This window comes from Stegostoma tigrinum, chromosome 1 (genome assembly GCF_030684315.1).
Source record: "Stegostoma tigrinum isolate sSteTig4 chromosome 1, sSteTig4.hap1, whole genome shotgun sequence".
Classification (NCBI taxonomy): Eukaryota; Metazoa; Chordata; class Chondrichthyes; order Orectolobiformes; family Stegostomatidae; genus Stegostoma; species Stegostoma tigrinum.
The window spans coordinates 77,241,406-77,261,229 of NC_081354.1; the positions used below are offsets into that span (position 1 = coordinate 77,241,406).

Sequence of the window (19,824 nt, forward strand, 5' to 3'; positions counted from 1 at the left end):
TCCCAAAATGCTTCATAGCCAAAGCAGTACTTTTGAAGGGCAGCCATTATCATGATGTAGGAAACGCAGGCAACGTGCACACAGCAAGCTGCCACCAACAATGTGATAACACACAAGTAATCTATTTGAGATGCTGATTAAAGGATAAAGTTTGGATTGAAATTGGAGATACTGTGAAGTAGTGTCATGTGTGCTTTATGTTGCCGTGAAAGGAGACATGAGGCCTTGATATAAATGTCTCATCTAAAAGATGGCACCCCCAACAGTGTAGCACACTTTCAGTACTGTACTGGATTGTCTGTCTTGACTAATAAATTTGGAATGAGACAATGCTACCAATTGAGCCACGGTTGATATGTGAACTGCAAATTACTCACTATTACAGCAAAAGCAATTGAGAACAAAAAATAGATTTAGCCCAATAATAGATAGAACAGCTATATCACCATATTCAAACCAGGTAGGCTCCCCATACAATATTCATCCATTCCCAGCAGAAATCTAAGGTTCAGAAGGGAAAATGCTCCCTTTTCCTGTTCCTAACTGTTCTCAAAAGGATGACAAGAGCAAACACATCATTTCCAGCACTATACCAATCAAGACTGGCTAACTCGAGAGAGATAATGGGAACTGCAAATGCTAGAGAATTCAAGATAACAAAGTATGAAACTGGATGAACACAGCAGGCCAAGCAGCATCTCAGGAGCACAAAAGCTGACGTTTCGGGCCTAGACCCTTCATCAGAGAGGGGGGATGGGTGAGGGTTCTGGAATAAATAGGGAGAGAGGGGGAGGCGGACCGAAGATGGAGAGAAAAGAAGATAGGTGGAGAGGAGAGTATAGGTGGGGAGGTAGGGAGGGGATAAGTCAGTCCAGGGAAGACGGACAGATCAAGGAGGTGGGATGAGGTTAGTAGGTAGGAGATGGAGGTGCGGCTTGAGGTGGGAGGAAGGGATGGGTGAGAGGAAGAACAGGTTAGGGAGGCAGAGACAGGCTGGGCTGGTTTTGGGATGCAGTGGGGGGAGGGGACGAACTGGGCTGGTTTTGGGATGCGGTGGGGAAGGGGGAGATTTTGAAGCTGGTGAAGTCCACATTGATACCATTGGGCTGCAGGGTTCCCAAGCGGAATATGAGTTGCTATTCCTGCAACCTTCGGGTGGCATCATTGTGGCACTGCAGGAGGCCTATGATGGACATGTCATCTAAAGAATGGGAGGGGGAGTTGAAATGGTTCACGACTGGGAAGTGCAGTTGTTTATTGCGAACCGAGCAGAGGTGTTCTGCAAAGTGGTCCCCAAGCCTCCGCTTGGTTTCCCCAATGTAGAGAAAGCCACACCGGGTACAATGGATGCAGTATACCACATTGGCTGATGTGCAGGTGAACCTCTGCTTAATATGGAAAGTCATCTTGGGGCCTGGGATGGGGGTGAGGGAAGGAGTGTGGGGGCAAGTGTAGCACTTCGTGCGGTTGCAGGGGAAGGTGCCGGGTGTGGCAGGGTCGGAGGGCAGTGTGGAGCAAACAAGGGAGTCACGGAGAGAGTGGTCTCTCCGGAAAGCAGACAAGGGTGGGGATGGAAAAATGTCTTGGGTGGTGGGGTCGGATTGTAGATGGCGGAAGTGTCGGAGGATGATGCGTTGTATCCGGAGGTTGGTAGGGTGGTGTGTGAGAACAAGGGGTTCCTCTTTGGGCAGTTGTGGCAGGGACAGGGTGTGAGGGATGTGTTGCGGGAAATGCGGGAGACGCGGTCAAGGGCGTTCTCGACCACTGTGGGGGGCAAGTTGCGGTCCTTGAAGAACTTGGGCATCTGGGATGTGCGGGAGTGGAATGCCTCATCCTGGGAGCAGATGCGGCAGAGGCGGAGGAATTGGGAATAGGGGATGGAATTTTTGCAGGAGGGTGGGTGGGAGTCGGTGGGCTTGAAATGGACATCAGTTACAAGCTGGTTGCCTGAGATGGAGCCTGAGATGTCAGGACCCGAGATGAGAGTCAGGACCTGATGCATATCCTGCTGCACTGACTTCTTGAGAGTTGCCTGAGAAGTTTAAGCTTTTCATAGGAAAGTCCACTACTCCATGGACCTGCCACTGGCTCCTGACCTCTTTGACCAGGCCGTACATGAGACTAAATCATGCAATGCTGCATCATTTCCAATGCTGTATACATTATTAGATACTGGATTCCTAATTCGCTATTATAATAGATTTCACTACTCCACTTCTGAAGAAGGGTCTAGGCCCAAAACGTCAGTTTTCCTGGTCCAATGAAGCTACTTGACCTGCTGTGTTCATTCACCTTGTTATGTCCACTGTCACCTGGAGAACAGCAAGAAATACACTGAATGGAGCTCCAGAATTTTCAGTCTTAGCTAGAAACCTCAAAAGGTTACCCAGGGAACATTAGATTAAAACCATGTTCAACTCCTTTGTAACCTTCCACTGGACCTAAATTTCCAGTAACTCAAATCAGACTACCTCTCCCAATCAGACTCTCAACACAATCCAAACTACCCCCACCAACACTACCCCCACTCACAATGGGCACTTAATCTTGTGCTGTAAAAAGTGGGCATATCCAGTCTTAACTCTGATGCTCCACATTTTGGTGAAGCCAGGCTCAGAAGACTCAGGAAGAAATGCAGAGCTATGTTAGGCTTGGAAAGCTCAAGCAGAACAATAATCCAGAGATTACTGCTGCTCTACAAAATATTTCAACAAATGTGTTTCAGGTCAGAAAGAAGCGAAGAATGGTCAGCACCTGAAAGATGAACTACTAATTCTCTCCTACAGATGTTGCCAGACCCAGTATATTTTTAGTACTGTGCTTGTTGCAATGTCTGTGTCACTGTGGAGCACAATTTCACTCACTGTAAACATAATTGTACGAAGAAGACTTAAACCAATTATTAGACTGCATTCTACATTGAAATAATACATTCTGCAATGAAATTAAAATGCTACTTAGCTCAGATGCAAGTATTTTGCAATGTTGACCACCGCACTACAAGTACAAAGACAAACCACGAGTAGCCTGAGGCTACTACTGCTATAGAATCTGCTCCGTTTATTTAATTCAGAGGACAGATTTGCCCCAGTCTACCAGATTAATGACGACTGAGTAAACTTTCAAATGCACAGCTGCTTGCTAATGTGAATGGGTTTTGTCTTTCTCCCTCAATCACCATGAAGTGATTACTCCTTGCTTAATGTGGGTATCGCATCCAAGTTTCAAAACCCTCACTCTCAATTGTTTGGAAAAATACAGATGCCACACACATTAGGATCGGCTAATCTGACTTGTTTCTCCAAGCTTTTATATCTTAAAAAAAAACTAGCTAATTCTTAGCGCAATATAGAGGACAACCATATTTCACACAACTGCACAATTTCTAAAACTAAGATGTGTTAGTAAAGATTTGGCTTTTTGTAGCTTAAATCTAATCCAATAAGACAGCAGTTTTAGCCAGTTCTCCAAGAAAGACACTTAAAGAAGGTGAAACCAAAAGACAGAAGAAATTGCATAGAAAAGAAACAAGTTAACTGCTACTTCCAGAGCTGAACAATGGGTTAGATCTCAGGCACTCCATAACTGACCATATTAGTTTACAACTTTTGAGTTGCTACTGTTGATCTAAATTCACAAGAAATTAAATTGTTAAGCTTCAATATATCAGGGATCAGCTATCAAGAAGCCATACAGCAATAATTCAGGCAACCCCATCATGTGATACAGAAAATAGCTCTTGAAGCCAAACTTGTTAACAAATACAAATCCAAATAAAACTTTCTAAATAGATTGTGTAATTCCTATGTTGGCAAAGTCATTTCACTTTTCTGCAGTTCTCAAACTTAATGCTGCCGAAAATTCTCAGCATTATAAAACAAGACTAAATTCTAAAACAAAGAACCACAATCCCAGACCAAATGGAAAGATTTCTGAAATCCATTCAATATTTTGCCTTCTTGTCAATCACTCCAAACAAAAACAAAACACAGTCTGGAGATAGTAAGAGCTGCAAATGCTGAAGTCAGAGGCAACAGTGTGGAGCTGGAGGAACACAGCAGGCCAGGCAGCATCATTGGAGCAGGAAAGCCCGGCCCATAACACTGGCTTTCCTATTCCTCCAATGCTGCCTGGCCTGCTGTGTTCCTCCAGCTCCACAAAACAGACAGAATCATGGTTACCAGCTTTTCATTATTAGGGTAGGAACAATATCGAGGGAATGAAATCGCACCACAACAAAGTTGACAAAGTGCAAAGAATCAACTATACCCAAAGCAACAGAGATAACAAGATGTAGAGCTGGATGAACACAGCAGGCCAAGCAGCAGAGGAGCAGGAAGGCTGATGTTTCGGGCCTAGACCCTTCTTCAGAAATGAGGGAGGGGAAGGGGGTTTCTGAAATAAATAGGGAGAGAGGGGGAGGCGGATAGAAAATGGATACAGAAGATAGGTGGACAGGAGACAGGCAAGTCAAAGAGGCAGGGATGGAGCCAGTAAAGGTGAGTGTAGGTGGAGAGGTAGGGAGGGGATAGGTCAGTCCAGGGAGGATGGACGGGTCAAGGGGGCAGGATGAGGTGAGTAGGTAGTAGATGGGGGTGGGGCTTGAAGTGAGAGAAGGCGAAAGGTGACAGGAAGGACTGGTTAGGGAGGCAGGAACGAGCTGGGCTTGTTTTGGAATGTGGTAGGGTGAGGGGAGATTTAAGCTTGTGACGTCCACATTGATACCATTGGGCTGCAGGGTTCCCAAGCAGAATATGAGTTGCTGTTCCTGCAACCTTCGGGTAGCATCGCTGTGGCACTGCAGGAGGCCCAGGATGGACATGTCATCTGAGGAATGGGAGGGGGAGTTGAAATGGTTCGCAACTGGGGGGTGCAGTTGTTTACTGCGAACTGAGCGCAAGTGTTCTGCAAAGCGGTCCCCAATACCCAAAGCATTATCCATTTATCAGAACTGCGCTGATATGAAAAACCTTCCAAATGCTGTCCGGGTTTCAATTTTTAAAAAAGTAGTGGAATTTCAACGTCAAGACTTTTAAAAAAAAGGTAAGCCGAGATCTCCAAGGCAAAGGAAACCACCTTACATGATATTAAAATTGAAACTGTCTTTAAAAGTAGTAAGTTGTTTCCTAACTCCGCAAAGCCTATCCTTCTACAACACAGGAGTCAAGAGTGATGGGAAACTCTACATTTGCCTGGATGAGGGCAGATCCAACAACACTCAAGAAGCCTGACAGCATCCGAGTCAAAGCAGCCCACCTGACTCGTGCCCTGTACACCACCTTAAAACATTCATTCACCCCATTATCACCATAGAGTGGCAGCGTAAACAATCTTCAAGACTTAATAAAGCAACTCACCAAGGCTCCTTCCAAACTTGAACCTAGAAGGACAAGGTCAATAGATCTATGCATACAACACCACTGGCCAAATTCCCTTCAAGCTACACACCATCTGGACTTGGAACTATACCATCCTACCTTCACCACTGCTGGATCAAAATCTCTGGAGCTCCATTTCTATCAGCTCCATACTGTGTCAATATCACATGAATTGCAGCAGTTGTAGGCAATGGGTCATTATCACAAAGGCAAGTGTGAAGGGGTATTAAATGCTGGTTGGCCAGTAACACCCACAGCCCGTGGAAATACAAAAAAAAAATTGAGGGCGGTATTTTGAGAAAAGTAAAAGTTCTAGCGAGTTTTGAGAAGATTTGTAGCTCAGGTTGAGGTTCTGGATGTGAGTTTGCTCACTGAGCTGGAAGGTTAGTTTTCAGACGTTTCATCACTTTTTTTTTATTTGAAAAAATATACTTTATTCATAGAATGTACAAAAAATAAAACATTTATACACCTACCCAGTCATGCAAGCCACTCCGGGTTACCCGGGGGTACGTACACCAACTAAAGGAAAAACAACAAAACAGAGAAAAAAAAAACAAAGCAAAGAAACCGTCCCGGCAGTCGTCACCCCGCACAGTCCCAGTTGGCCCCCTGACCAGTTGGGGAAGGCGCCAGCTGGACCCAGTTACCAAGATAGGATTCTTTTCCCTTTTCGGGACGAGGGGGCTCATACAGTAGTCTTTCCCCACCGCGCCTTGGCGGCGGCTGCCCCAAGCTTTAGCGCGTCCCTCAGCACGTAGCCCTGGACCTTGGAGTGCGCCAGTCTGCAACACTCGGTCGGGGTCAGTTCTTTCAGCTGGCAGACCAGCAAGTTGCGGGCAGACCAAAGAGCGTCTTTCACCGCATTGATGGTCCTCCAGGCGCAGTTGATGCTGGTCTCGGTGTGCGTCCCCGGAAACAGCCCATAGAGCACGGAGTCCCGCGTCACGGAGCTGCTCGGGACGAACCTCGACAAATACCACTGCATCCCCCTCCAGACCTCCTGCGCATAGGCACACTCCAGAAGGAGGTGATCAACAGTCTCGTCCCCCCCGCAGCCACCTCGAGGGCAGCGTGCAGTGGTGCAGAGATTCCGGGCATGCATAAAGGATCTCACTGGCAGAGCCCCTCTCACCGCCAGCCAAGCAATGTCCTTGTGCTTGTTTGAAAGTTCTGGCGATGAGGCATTCTGCCAAACGACTTTGGCAGTCTACGTGGGGAACCACACGACGGGATCCACCCTCTCCTTTTCCCGAAGGGTCCTGAGGATACTACGTGCTGACCACTGCCTGATGGCCTTGTAGTCAAAGGTGTTTCCTTTCAAAAATTTCTCCACGAAGGACAGGTGGTACGGAACGGTCCAACTACTCGGAGCGTTCCGCGGCAACGAGGCCAGGCCCATCCTTCGCAACACCGGGGACAGGTAGAACCTCAGTAAGTAGTGACACTTGGTGTTTGCATACTGAGGATCTACGCACAGCTTGATGCAGCCACACACAAAGGTAGCCGTCAGGGCGAGGGTGGCGTTCGGTACGCCCTTTCCCCCATTTTCCAGGTCTTTGTACATGGTGTCTCTGCGGACCCGGTCCATCCTCGACCCCCAAATGAAGTGGAAGATGGCCCGGGTGACCGCAGCGGCGCAGGTCCAGATAATAGGCCAGGCCTGCGCCACATACAACAGTACCGAAAGCCCCTCGCACCTGACAACCAGGTTCTTACCCGCGATGGAGAGGGACCGGAGCGTCCACCTGCCCAGCTTCTGCTTAAATTTGGCAATACGCTCTTCCCAAGTCTTAGTGCATGCCCCAGCTCCACCAAACCAAACACCCAGCACCTTCAGGTAGTCTGTCCTGACGGTGAAGGGGATGAAGGAGCGGTCGTCCCAGTTCCCGAAGAACATGGCCTCGCTCTTACCCCTATTGACTTTGGCACCCGAGGCCAGTTCAAACTGGCCGCAGATGTCCAACAGCCTACTCACTGACCGACGATCAGTGCAGAAGACGGCAACATCATCCATGTACAGGGAGGTCTTGACCTGAAGGCCTCCGCTGCCTGGGATAGTCACGCCCTTCAGGCTCACGTTCTTCCAGATGGAGGCGGCGAAGGGCTCCACACAGCACACGAACAAGGCAGGAGAGAGCGGGCAGCCCTGCCTGACTCCAGATCTAACAGGAAAACTGTCTGATTCCCACCCGTTGATCGAGACTGCGCTAACGATGTTGGCGTAGAGCAGCCGGATCCAATTGCGGATGCCCTCCCCGAACCCCAATTTGGAGAGGACGTCCCTCATGTAAGCATGAGAGACCCTGTCGAAGGCCTTCTCCTGGTCCAGGCTGACGAGGCAGGTGTCCACCCGCCTGTCCTGTACGTAGGCGATCGTATCCCTGATGAGCGCGAGGCTCTCAGCGATCTTCCTGCCCGGCACAGCACAGGTTTGGTCAGGGTGAATCACCGACTCCAGGACAGACCTGACCCGGCTGGCAATGACCTTGGCCAGGATTTTGTAATCCACGTTCAAAAGTGAAATGGGACGCCAATTCTTAATTTCTTCCCTCTCCCCCTTCCTCTTGTAAATGAGGGTGATGATGCCCTTCCTCATGGACTTGCACATTTCCCCTGCCCGAAGCGCACTATCGTACACCTCCAGCAGGTCCTGGCCGACCAGGCCCCACAGAGCAGAATACAGCTCGACCGGTAAGCCTTCACTTCCGGGAGTCCTATTCCTCTGCAAGGACTTGAGGGCTCTGGCCAGCTCGTCCAGGGATATCGGCCGGTCCAGCCACTCCCTCGTGCCGTCGTCTAAGACCTCCGTGATAGACGACAGGAACGACTCGGAGGCCGTGCTGTCCGTGGGCTTCGTGTCGTACAGTCCGGCATAGAAGGATCTGCTGATCCTCAAAACGTCGGGCCGAGACGACGTCACCGAGCCGTCGTCCTCCTTCAGCCGGCTAAGCACAGAGCTCTCTTTGTGCACCTACTGAAAGAAGAAACGCGAGCACGTCTCGTCCTGCTCCACGGAGTGGACCCTGGACCGGAAGATTATCCTGGAGGCCTCCGCGGCGAAGAGCGAGGCTTGCTGGCCCCTCACCTCGCGGAGGTCCTCTGTGACATCGACCCCCATCAACTGCAGAAGGAGCAGGTTCTGCACCCTTTTCTGGAGTCGCGACAGCTTTCCCCGCCTCTCTCTTGCCTTCTGAACACCCTTGAGGACAAAGAACCTCTTGATGTTCTCCTTCACCGTCTCCCACCAGTCGCCTGGAGACTCAAAGAGGGGTTTCACGGTTCTCCAACCGGCGTACTCCCTCTTAAGCTCCTCGACGTTCTCTGGGGTCAACAGAGTCGTGTTGAGCTTCCACGTCCCCTTGCCGGCCGGCTGGTCGTCCTGTAAGTGACAGTCGGCCAACAGGAGGCAGTGATCAGAGAAGAACACCGGCTCGACACTGGTGGACCTGACCGAGAACGTCCGTGACACAAACAGGAAGTCTATCCTTGAGCGGATAGACCCGTTTGGCCGCGACCAGGTGTACCTCTGCTGCGCTCCGTCTGCAGGGGTGCTGAAGACGTCGAGCAGCTTGGCGTCCTTCACCGTGCCCATCAGGAATCTGGACGTGACGTCCAGTTGAATCCCCCCACCCGCTGTCCCCACGCCGGATCTTCCATCTGCATCAATGATGCAGTTGAAGTCTCCGCCTAGGATGACCGGCCTGGACGTCGCCAGCAGGGGTGGAAGCCGCTGCAGGACGGCCAACCGCTCACTCCGTACCGCTGGGGCGTACACGTTGATCAGCCTCAGGGGAGCATTCCTGTAGGTGATGTCAGCCACTAGGAGGCGCCCCCCCACCACCTCCTGAACTTGAGAGATGGTGAAGTTGCGCCCCCGCAGCAGAATAGCCAGGCCCGAGGAGCGACAGTCGTTACCCCCGACCAGATCGAAGGCCCACAGGTCCAGGCGCCGGACCATTTCCCGTACCTGCCGAGGTGCGGTATCCCGCACTCCTGCAGAAACAGGAGGTCCGCCTTGATGGTGGTCAGGTAGGCCAACGTGGACACACATCTCGCGGTTGACTTGACGCTGCGCACATTAATGCTCGCAATTCGTACCCCCATTGTGGGCAGTGACCGCAGTACCCTCCCCAAGTCCAAGGTCCAGCCCCTCCATCTGTCCCTTCATGCCCATTGCCCGGGTTAACTGCTGGACGCTCTCCGGGCTCAGGAAACCGTCCGTGCTGCCTTCCGGGTGGCATCCCCCCGTCAGGGGTGCGGAGGCAGGAGGGTCCGGCTCCGGGTCAGGCTGGGGACGCGCTGTTTCCTCCTTCCCGCCTGGAAGTTCCGGGGGGCCCTCCAGTGCTCCAGCGGCACTTGACTGGGTGTCGGAGTGAGCCTCAGGACGCCTCCCATCACCTGGAAGCGGGGTGCTGCTTTCCTTCCCCCTCGAGACCTTTAACTTCTGCTTCGGGTGGGACCTCTCCGAATCCTCCTCGTCAGAGGAGCTCTTATAGCCCCCCTGTAGCTGCCTCTTCCCGCCTGATTGTTGCGGTTCCTGGGCCCGTCGACGCACCTTCCTCTTCGCTTTCCGGACTGTTGTCCACTCCCCTGGGTCGCCTGTCGCCGCCTTCATTGGCTCCGGGTTGTCGGGGGGAAATCGGAGCCTGCAGGGGTGCTTTGCTGGCCTTGGGCCCATCCTGCACGGCCTGGCCCTCCTGCACATTAGTGGGGTCCTTGCTGGGCCCTGGTGCCTTCCTCTCCTCCGGGGGGGCTGGCCCCGCATTTCCCCTGCCGGCGACCTGGGCGTAGGTGGCACCCCGCTGCGGGCATGCCCTATAGAAGTGGCCCGCTTCCCCGCAAAGGTTGCAGCTTCTCTCTCGTGGGCAATCCTTTGCAAGGTGTCCCTCCTCCCTGCAGTTCCTGCAGATGGTGGCTTTGCAGTCGGCCGCCATGTGACCTGACCTACCACAGGCATGGCAGACTTTAGGTTGCCCTGCATAGGTCAGGTAGCCCCTGCTCCCGCCGATCACGAAGCTGGACGGTGGGTGTGCGACATTCCCGTCTGCGCCCATCCTCAGCGTCACCTTGACCTGCCTCTTACTCGTCCAGATGCCAAAGGGGTCCACGATGTCAGTTAGGTCCCCTTCCACCTTCACATACCTTCCGAGGAAGGTCAGGACATCAACTGCTGGCACATGCGGGTTGTACATGTGTACGGTCACCATACGGCTCCTCTGTGCTGGCATCATAAACAGTGGAATAGCGGTCAATACAGAGAGGGGGCCCTCACCTCCTTTCTCCTTGAAAACCTCCAGGAAGCGCTCGCAAAGCTTGGCACTCCGGAAGGTCACGTCGTAAAAACCTCCTCCGGGGAAATCCTGCAGGCAGTAAATGTCCGCAGCAGCGAACCCACAACAGTCCAACAGGACCCTCTTCACGAAGAAGGTGCGGTCCACAGGTGCACCTTCATCCACCTTCTTTACAGAAACACGGATGGTGTTCCGGACCCCCTGACCTGGGGCACGAGCACTTGCCGCAGCCATCGTTGCAGGTCGGCTGCTCCCCTGAAACAGCGTTAGGCCGAAGCCAGCATTAAGATCCACTGGTCGCAAGGGTGCACAGCCAACCCGACGTCCTCCTTTCACCTCCAAGATAGCACTCTCGTCCTCTCGGTCCACAAGAGAGTGGGTCTTTATTGTGTTCGAGATGTAAGCTAGTTCACTGAGCTTGCCGGTTTGTTCCCAGATGTTTCATCACCATTCTAGGTAACATCATCAGTGAGCCTCCGATGAAGCGCTGGTGTTATGTCCCGCTTTCTATTTATCTGGTTAGGTTTCCTTGGGTTGGTGATGTCATTTCCTGTGTTGGTGATGTCATTTCCTGTTCTTTTTCTCAGACGGTGGTAGTTTGGCTCCAAATCAATGTGTTTGTTGATGGAGTTCCGGTTGGAATGCCATGCTTCTAGGAATTCTCGTGCGTCTCCGTTTGGCTTGTCCTAGGATGGATGTGTTGTCCCAATCAAAGAGATGTTCTTCCTCATGTGTATGTAAGGATACGAGTGATAGTGGGTCTTGTTGTTTTATGGCTAGTTGATGTTAACGTATCCTGGTGGCTAGTGGGACATAACACCAGTGCTTCATCGGAGGCTCACTGATGATGTTACCTAGAATGGTGACGAAACGTCTGAAAACTAACCTTCCAGCTCAGCGAGCAAACTCACATCCAGAGTAAAAGTTCTATTTATTGGCTTAAGTGGTTGTTGATTCAAAATTAGACTTCAATCATATCAGCAATCTGTTGTCAGATCTCCAAATTAAGTGGATATGGAAAGATGTGCGTACCATCATGTGTACAACCAGTTTTTACCTTGCCTGCTATTAACCCTTCAAACAGATTAGCGCAGTCACAATTCCAAACTTCTGATATGCAGAAAATTAAATCTTATTTCCATAACAGCAGGCAAAAAAAGTTTAAAGTAAACTTGCAGAAATCATATACTTTTAAAATTAATGGAATGCTGAAAAATTAAGATTAGTCGATTACATATGGAACAAAATACTCAAAAGTAACCCCTAAATGGGAACCGAAGAGTGAAACTGTTTTGTGACAATGCCTAACATTGACATCTCATCAAGATATCAAACACAACAGTCTATTTAAGAAAAATATACGGTGCACCTTTCCTCATCACATTTCATGTTCAGAAGTTGAGAGGTGTTCGAGTTAGTAGACCAAACATGCAAGACCTTGCCCTACTCCTGGAATGCTTGACTCAATCACTTCCCAGTTCCCAAATGACAAACCGTAGAATTTTGATAGGGCAAGAAGGGTAAGTACCAATACAGCGGAACAAAAACAAAATGAGTATCCACAACAGCACCCTTCCTGAGCCTAGTTGCTTTAATTATGTCAGCTAACATTATCCACATTCCCTGATAGTGGCTTGACTGTCCCAACTGTGGTACCTGTGCTGAAAGAAAAACAATCTGTTGCTACAGGCTCTAAAACCAGCTTTCAGAGAACTTTGGGGAGGGTACAGTGGTGAGGGAGAGGAGAGAAATCTCTACGCTAACAGTCGCCTTCCTGCTCTTACAGTTCTGTTTTACATACCTAGAAGCCACAATAACGTGGACACCTCTGTGGCTGCGAACCACATTCTGGAATCCTGTTTCTCAGTAGAAGTTCCTAGGAACCTGATAAGAATTCCTAAATATCACATTTTCAGCCTGCCAATAAAACCTGAGGGGTAGATTGTGACCAATCCTCAACAACTTGAATCCAAGTTGCCCGGAATCAGAGCTGGACATTTTCCATCAAGCTTCAACAACAGGAATTCCCAAGGATGTGAGAAGTTGTCACACTTTATTCTTTGGCTTCAGTTCCCTAGTCACAGTGGTTGTCCCTTCCTGTTTCCTTTTTAAAAAAAAAATCACATTTCTGCAGAGATCTCCTGATGTATTGTGGGACTAAAGGGGACATAGTTTTGATTCTGGATAAATACCTTAAGCGATACCCAAAGGATGCCACTTTCTTGAAAATACATTTTGCTATGATAAATTGATAAAATTCACCAAAGAAGCATGGTGGACATTTATTTTATTGTGGGAGGTTGTAATGAAAAAGACAATTGGTCATTTTGGTAATTAAATCAACACATCTAGAATAACAGTACGACTGAAAGAGTAGTGGAGCTTGATTACCTGTCAAACATATCCGGAATCTCTAACTGAATTGTCTCCCCATTTCACCTGGCCTTGCAATATCAAAAGGAGATTGACCAGTTGCTATAGCTTTCAATGTTTATACACACACACACACACAGACACAGACACAGACACACAAAATAATAGAATCTTGACTGACTTCAAACAGTTCTACAGTGAGGTTAAGTGCAAAACAGCAATTCCTATTTATCAACAAACTTGAGACAGGCTGAAAATTTAAATTTGCCTAGCATCATGCCAGACTTATCTAGCAATTAAGCAAACTTTACCAATTCCTTCATTCAGTCTTGATATGTAGAATGTTTTAAAATTGGCCAAACCTATTTTTTACTAGAAGATTCCACTATCCATGCAAAACAATATCTTCACATTTCCAGCTTAACATGACACAAACAATTTTTTCTATGATTTAAATCAGTTCATATGGTACATTTCTATAAATGAAAAAAACTTCACAAGCTAACATTCAAATTTAGTTGCAAACAAAAGTTTTCTAATTTATTTTGAGCATCTTTTTAACTGATATGGACTCTCAACAATGTATTGCTGCACACTTGTTGGAAATTTAATCCAAATAGTATTGTCTTCATATTTGTATACCCTGGGTTTGGTATTCTGCAAATATAACAGATTGCCAGATGTTAATGAATTAAAAGCTTTTCAAATTCTGTTTATTCTTCACATGGTCCAGTTCTGTTTTAAAATCTGTGAACTACATTATGTTGCCGGCATTCAAAATAAATAGTTATGACAAATTCATCAATCAGAACCTGCAAATGTACAATATTTTGCAGAAAATGAGGCATAATAGGACCAAAATTAACTACCACAATCATGACTTCAGTACTATAAGGATAACCCTTCCACTGCAAGGATTCCAATCACTTAAGAAAAATACTGTAAACACAATGCAAAATACAGCCATTTATTCCAGAAACTAGTGGCAGGATCACCCATGAGTAGATGCCAGCCATTTCTACCTGATAAGACAATTACAGACCTCAGTTGCACTGTTAAACCTAGGTCTTCTGAATGGAAATTTTCATTTTTGGCAAAGTAAAGTTTCCTTGATGGATGGCGAAGGTCTATGCATAGCAAATAAAATCCTACATTGCTACTGTGCTCAGCCTGCTCAGTAGAGAAGAAATAGAAGCCAATGGTACAATAAGAAAACAGAAAAACAACATGCGGGTTCACCTACAGCACTTGGATTGCAGTGGTTCAAGGTGGGAGCTCACCATCAGCTTCAAAAGCAACCAGGCAAAGATAACCAATGCTGACTCAGCTAATTATGCACATCTCACACAAGTGACTAAAAACAGTCAGTTCATGCAGATTTTGTTACAAGGAACTCTGATGAATGAACATGGCCCAGTGTCGATAAAATATGACACCTATGTATACATTTCATGACAGGATCAAAAGCTTCACCATAACCTAACAGTAATTTAGACAGTGGCTGAATTTGTAGGTTTACTCTTATTAGTAATTTTCCCAAGTCAAATCTAGAGCTGCAATAACATTAGTCTTTTAAAACTAAAGGCAAAATGAAAATATTCAGTTTTAAAACCAATTCTATCAATCTTCACAGAGAAGGTAGCTGCAGTATGTTGGAGCATCACTGAGGCTGTGTTTCTAATTGGTAAATTGGTGTGGTAAATTCAGGTACAGTTACAACATTTAAAAGATGTTTGGCCAGATTCATGAATGGGAAAGGTTTAAAGCGATGTGGGCCAGGCACAGACAAATGGAATTTTAGCTCCGTTTGCAAAACCTGGTCGGCACGGACGAGTGGACCAAAGGGTCTGTTTCCGCACTGTATGATTCTATTTAGATGATACCCACCAAAATGTGATCAAACACTATTTGAGCAACATTTTTAAAACAATAGTTTCACCCCCCCCCCCCCCCGGTAGAGGAAAGTTGGCTACGTATAGAGAAAGGATATTTCTGACATACTGTAACTGCAACAGACATATAGAACATAGAACATAGAACAATACAGCACAGAACAGGCCCTTTGGCCCTCGATGTTGTGCCGACCTGTGAACGAATCTAAGCCCATCCCTCCACACGATCCCATCATTATCCATATGCTTATCCAAGGACTGTTTAAATGCCCCTAATGTGGCTGAGTTAACTACATTGGCAGGCAGGACATTCCATGCCCTTACCACTCTCTGAGTAAAGAACCTGCCTCTGACATCTGTCTTAAATCTATCACCCTTCAATTTGCAGCTATGCCCCTTCTTACAAGGCGACGTCATCATCCCACGAAAAAGACTCTCACTGTCCACCCTACCTAATCCTCTGATGATCTTGTACGTCTCTATTAAGTCCCCTCTTAGCCTTCTTCTCTCCAATGAGAACAGACCCAAATCCCTCAGCATTTCCTCATAAGATCCTCGCTCCAGGCCTGGCAACATCCTGATAAATCTCCTCTGCACCTTTTCCAATGCTTCCTCATCCTTCCTACAATGGGGTGACCAGAACTGAAAACAATATTCCAAGTGAGGCCGCACTGGCATTTTGTACAGTTGTAGCATGACATCACGACTCCGAAACTCAATTCCTCTACCAATAAAACCTAACACACCATAAGCTTCTTAACAGCACTATCAACCTGGGTGGCAACTTTCAGGGATCTATGTACATGGACACCAAGATCCCTCTGCACATCCACACTACCAAGAATCTTTCCATTGACCCAGTATTCTGCCTTCTTATTATTCTTCCCAAAGTGACTCACCTCACTTTTATCTGCATTGAACTCCATTTGCCACCTTTCAGCCCAATTCTGCAGTTTATCCAAGTCTCCCTGAAACCTGCAACATTCTTCCACACTGTCCACCACTCCGCCGACTTTAGTGTCATCTGCAAACCTACTAGCCCATCCACCTATGCCTGCGTCCAAGTCATTTATAAAAATGACAAACAGCAGTGGCCCCAAAACAGATCCTTGTGGCATACCACTAGTAACCGGACTCCAGACTGAATATTTTCCATCAACCACCACTCGTTGCCTTCTCCCAGAAAGCCAGTTTCTAATCCACACTGCTAAATCTCCCTCAATCCCATGCCTCCGCATTTTCTCCAATAGCCTAACATGTGGAACCTTATCAAAGGCTTTACTGAAGTCCATGTACACCATGTCAACTGCCATACCCTCATCCACATGCTTGGTCACCTCTCAAAAACTCAATGAGGTTTGTGAGACACGGCCTGCCCTCGACGAATCCATGTTGACTATCTCCAATCAAATTGTTGCTTGCTAGATGATTACAAATCCTATTTCTTATAATCCTTTCCAAAACTTTTCCTACAACAAACGTAAGGCTCACTGGTCTATAATTACCTGGGTCATCTCTACTGCCCTTCTTGAACAAGGGCACAACATTTACAATCCTTCAGTCCTCTGGTACTAAACCTGGAGACAATGAGGACTCAAAGATCAAGGCCAAAGGCTCCGCCATCTCCTCCCTAGCTTCCCAGAGAATCCTCGGAGAAATCCCATCCGGCCCAGGGGATTTATCTATCTTCACACCTTCTAGAACTGGTAACACTTCCTTCTTACTAACCTCAATCCTTTCCATTCTAGTAGCCCGTAACTCAGTCTTCTCCTCTACAATATTCTCCTTTTCCTGAGTGAAAACAGATGAGAAATATTCCTTTAGCACCGCTCCGACCTCGACAGGGTCCACAAACAACTTCCCACTTCTGTCTCTGATTGGCCCTATTCCTACCCTAGTCATCCTCTTATTCCTCACATACCAATAGAAAGCTTTAGGGTTCTCCTTTATCCTACCTGCTAATGTCTGCTCATGTCCCCTCCTTGCTCTTCTTAACTCTCTCTTTAAATCCTTCCTAGTTAATCTGTAACTCTCCATCGCCTCATCTGAACCATCTCGTCTTAATGTCACATAAGCCTCCCTCTTCCGCTTAACAAGATATACAATTTCTTTCGTAAACCATGGTTCCCTTACCTTATCACTTCCTCCTTGCCTGACAGGGGCATAGCTATCAACGACACACAATATCTGTTTCTTAAACCAGCTCCACATTTCAATTGTCCCCATCCCCCACATTTTGTTACCCCATTCCATGCCTCATAAGTCTTGCCTAATTGCATTAGAATTGCCCTTCACCCATCTATATAACTCTTGCCCTATGGCATGTTCCTATCCCTTTCCATTGCTAAGCTAAACATTACCGAATATGGTCAGTCTCTCCAAAGTGCTCACCTACCACGGAACCAAACACCTGGCCTAGTTCACTACCAAGTACCAGATCCAGCGTGGCCTCCCCTCTTGTCGGCCCTTTGACATACTGTGTCAGCAAACCCTCCTGCACACATTGGACAAAAACTGATCCAGTCAATGTTGGGGAAGTTAAAGTCTCCCATAATGACCACCTTGTTCCTTTCACTCCTTTAGTACAGCAGTACTAAGAAAAAAATACAAAGATAACATTATCACACAAACAGGACATCTAATAATGATCCTATTCTTGTCAGTGGGAACTTTCTGTCTGAAAATTGGCTGCCGTGTCTTCTACAGTGATTACACTTCAAGAGTACTTAATTGGCTGGAACACAGTATGACTAATCCTGAAGTGCACGTAAAACTACAAGTTCTTTAAGTCTTACTAAGTGTGGTAAACAACTAATTCAAAACTACTAGCACCCAAATTTCTTTTTCATAAAGCCACAATAACCAAATATGATCCAAACTGACATATATAACTGGACAAAATTGCAAAGGAAGAGAAGGAGTCCACAAGTGAAAGTGGCCCACTAAGATAATGCTCCTGATAGGCATTTCTAATAATCTGTAGCTCAGTCTATTAATACAAAACTAAATAACTTGATACTGGTCAAGCCACCAGAATATTGCACTTGATTTATTTGAATATCTGGACCTAATGACATCATATGGCCTAGAGGTGCAAAAATATGGGGACAGCCTGTGCTGGGAATTTCCAAAATGAACAAACATGAAACTGAACTATACATTAAACATGCCCACGCAATAGCAGTGCTCTGGGAACTTCAGACCACAGCCCTCAGTTTCCGAGACTGAGCTGAGGCTGCAGTGCTGTGCTAAGAGCAGGCAGACTGCCACTCAGGACTTCAAGTGCCTAGCTGTGGAGCCAAAATATGGCAGCACTGTGGGATATGCTTTGGGCCTCACTGAAATGTTATACATAATTTTAAATAGGCCTTGATGACCAATCAATCAGCATATCCTTTAAATTTTCTTTCTCACGTAGTTATCTAGCTTCCCAATAAACGTATCCATACTCTCTGCCTCAACTCCTCCATATGGCCATCAGTTCTATATTCTAACCATGCTCTGAGTAGATATTTCTCCTGAACTCTTCACTGAATTTATTCATGACTATATTGGTTTAAACTCTTTTAAAGTGCACTACCAGGCCTACCCTCTTGAGTTTATTCTGCTCAAATGAACCTGAGTATACGCAGTCTTTCCTGAAAACTAAAATCTCTCAGCAATGATATCTAACACTTCATTTTGTTTTGCATCTTCTCCAGTGTTTCTCAATCATTTTCACAATATGGTCACTAGAACATTATTCCAAGTGTGGTCTAAGCAAAGTTCTACACAAGTTTAACATTATTTTCTCCTCTTTTAATTCCATTGTGCACTTTAGCACTCCAGCCAGTATCATAAGTAGTAATGCTGCCCATAGTTTTTCTGGACTATTACAAACAGTCTACTCTTAACACCACCACTAACCACTCCTTTAGCAGTGAACGACAGCTGCCTCTAGAGACAAACCGTGTCAGATCCTAATAACCTATTCCAGAATTAAAGAAGTATATCCTGCTGCAAAGATTAGTCAGGTACTTTTGGAGTTCCAATGATGCTAGCTCAATCATATTTTTGCCATTAATGGAAAATGAGACACAGGAATGTTTTCTTTACGATTGAAAATTCAAAAGGACAGACACAAAGCTATAACAATAACTTCTTGGATCCTTGGTTTTACATACCTGATATAACATTGAGCTGCAATGCTTGAAGCCTGTGCTGCATACACAGCCTCGAAAGAAAAGGTTGTAACCTCAACCTCCACCACCCCCTCTTCCTCTTCTCAATCACTATCTTTCCCCACCCCCACCTTCGCTCAACAAACCTCTGCCCCACTCCATCCTCCTCTCTCACCTCCCCTCCGAAGCTGAGTTGCTGACAGTCCGACTGGATCATCTGGTCCATGAAGTGCTGACTGCCACTCGCTTCACTCCTCCATGTCGACGCTCAGATCCTCTAACGGAAAGCGAGGAACAGACGGTGTCCTGTGTGGTGCCCCGACAAGCGCTCACATGGGCTCAGACGGGTCCTGGGTACCGAGTACCGGGGGCTTGGGCGGGTCCTGGGTACCGGATACCGAGCACTCAGGCGGGTGCTCAGCCTCAGGAGCCGCTTCTCCGGGAGGCCGCGACCCGAAAAAAGAGCCGACCCTACCATCTCACCGTCTAACTACATCCGCGCCTCGACACAGAACCGTCAATAAACCGACAGTCCTATCGCCATCGCGGGCAGTCCACCTCGCAAACCCCGATAAAAGGGCGAGCTGCCTCCTCCGGAGGAGGCTAACAGTCGGGAAAGTGAAGGATTAGCTGGGCACTACATTAACCTGTGGATAGACACAGTCGCCATAGGCAGGGTCGTGAGGACTGGACCCCCACAATGCAGCGCGGCTCCGGTAAACAGCTC

The 19,824-nt window shown here is 47.4% G+C and overlaps 1 protein-coding gene across 2 annotated transcripts in view; it reads right to left on the reverse strand.

Moving 5' to 3' along the window:
* The window catches only part of ccni (cyclin I), a 45,720-nt gene extending 26,163 nt beyond the window's left edge, over positions 1–19,557 (reverse strand). For both annotated transcript variants that reach the window (XM_048533078.2, XM_048533068.2), the window contains exon 1: positions 19,273–19,557. In XM_048533078.2, coding sequence (XP_048389035.1) covers positions 19,273–19,323 — 51 coding nt within the window. In that variant the 5' untranslated portion in view covers positions 19,324–19,557. The remainder of the gene's footprint in view (positions 1–19,272) is intronic.
* Between the last annotated feature and the right edge of the window lie 267 nt (positions 19,558–19,824).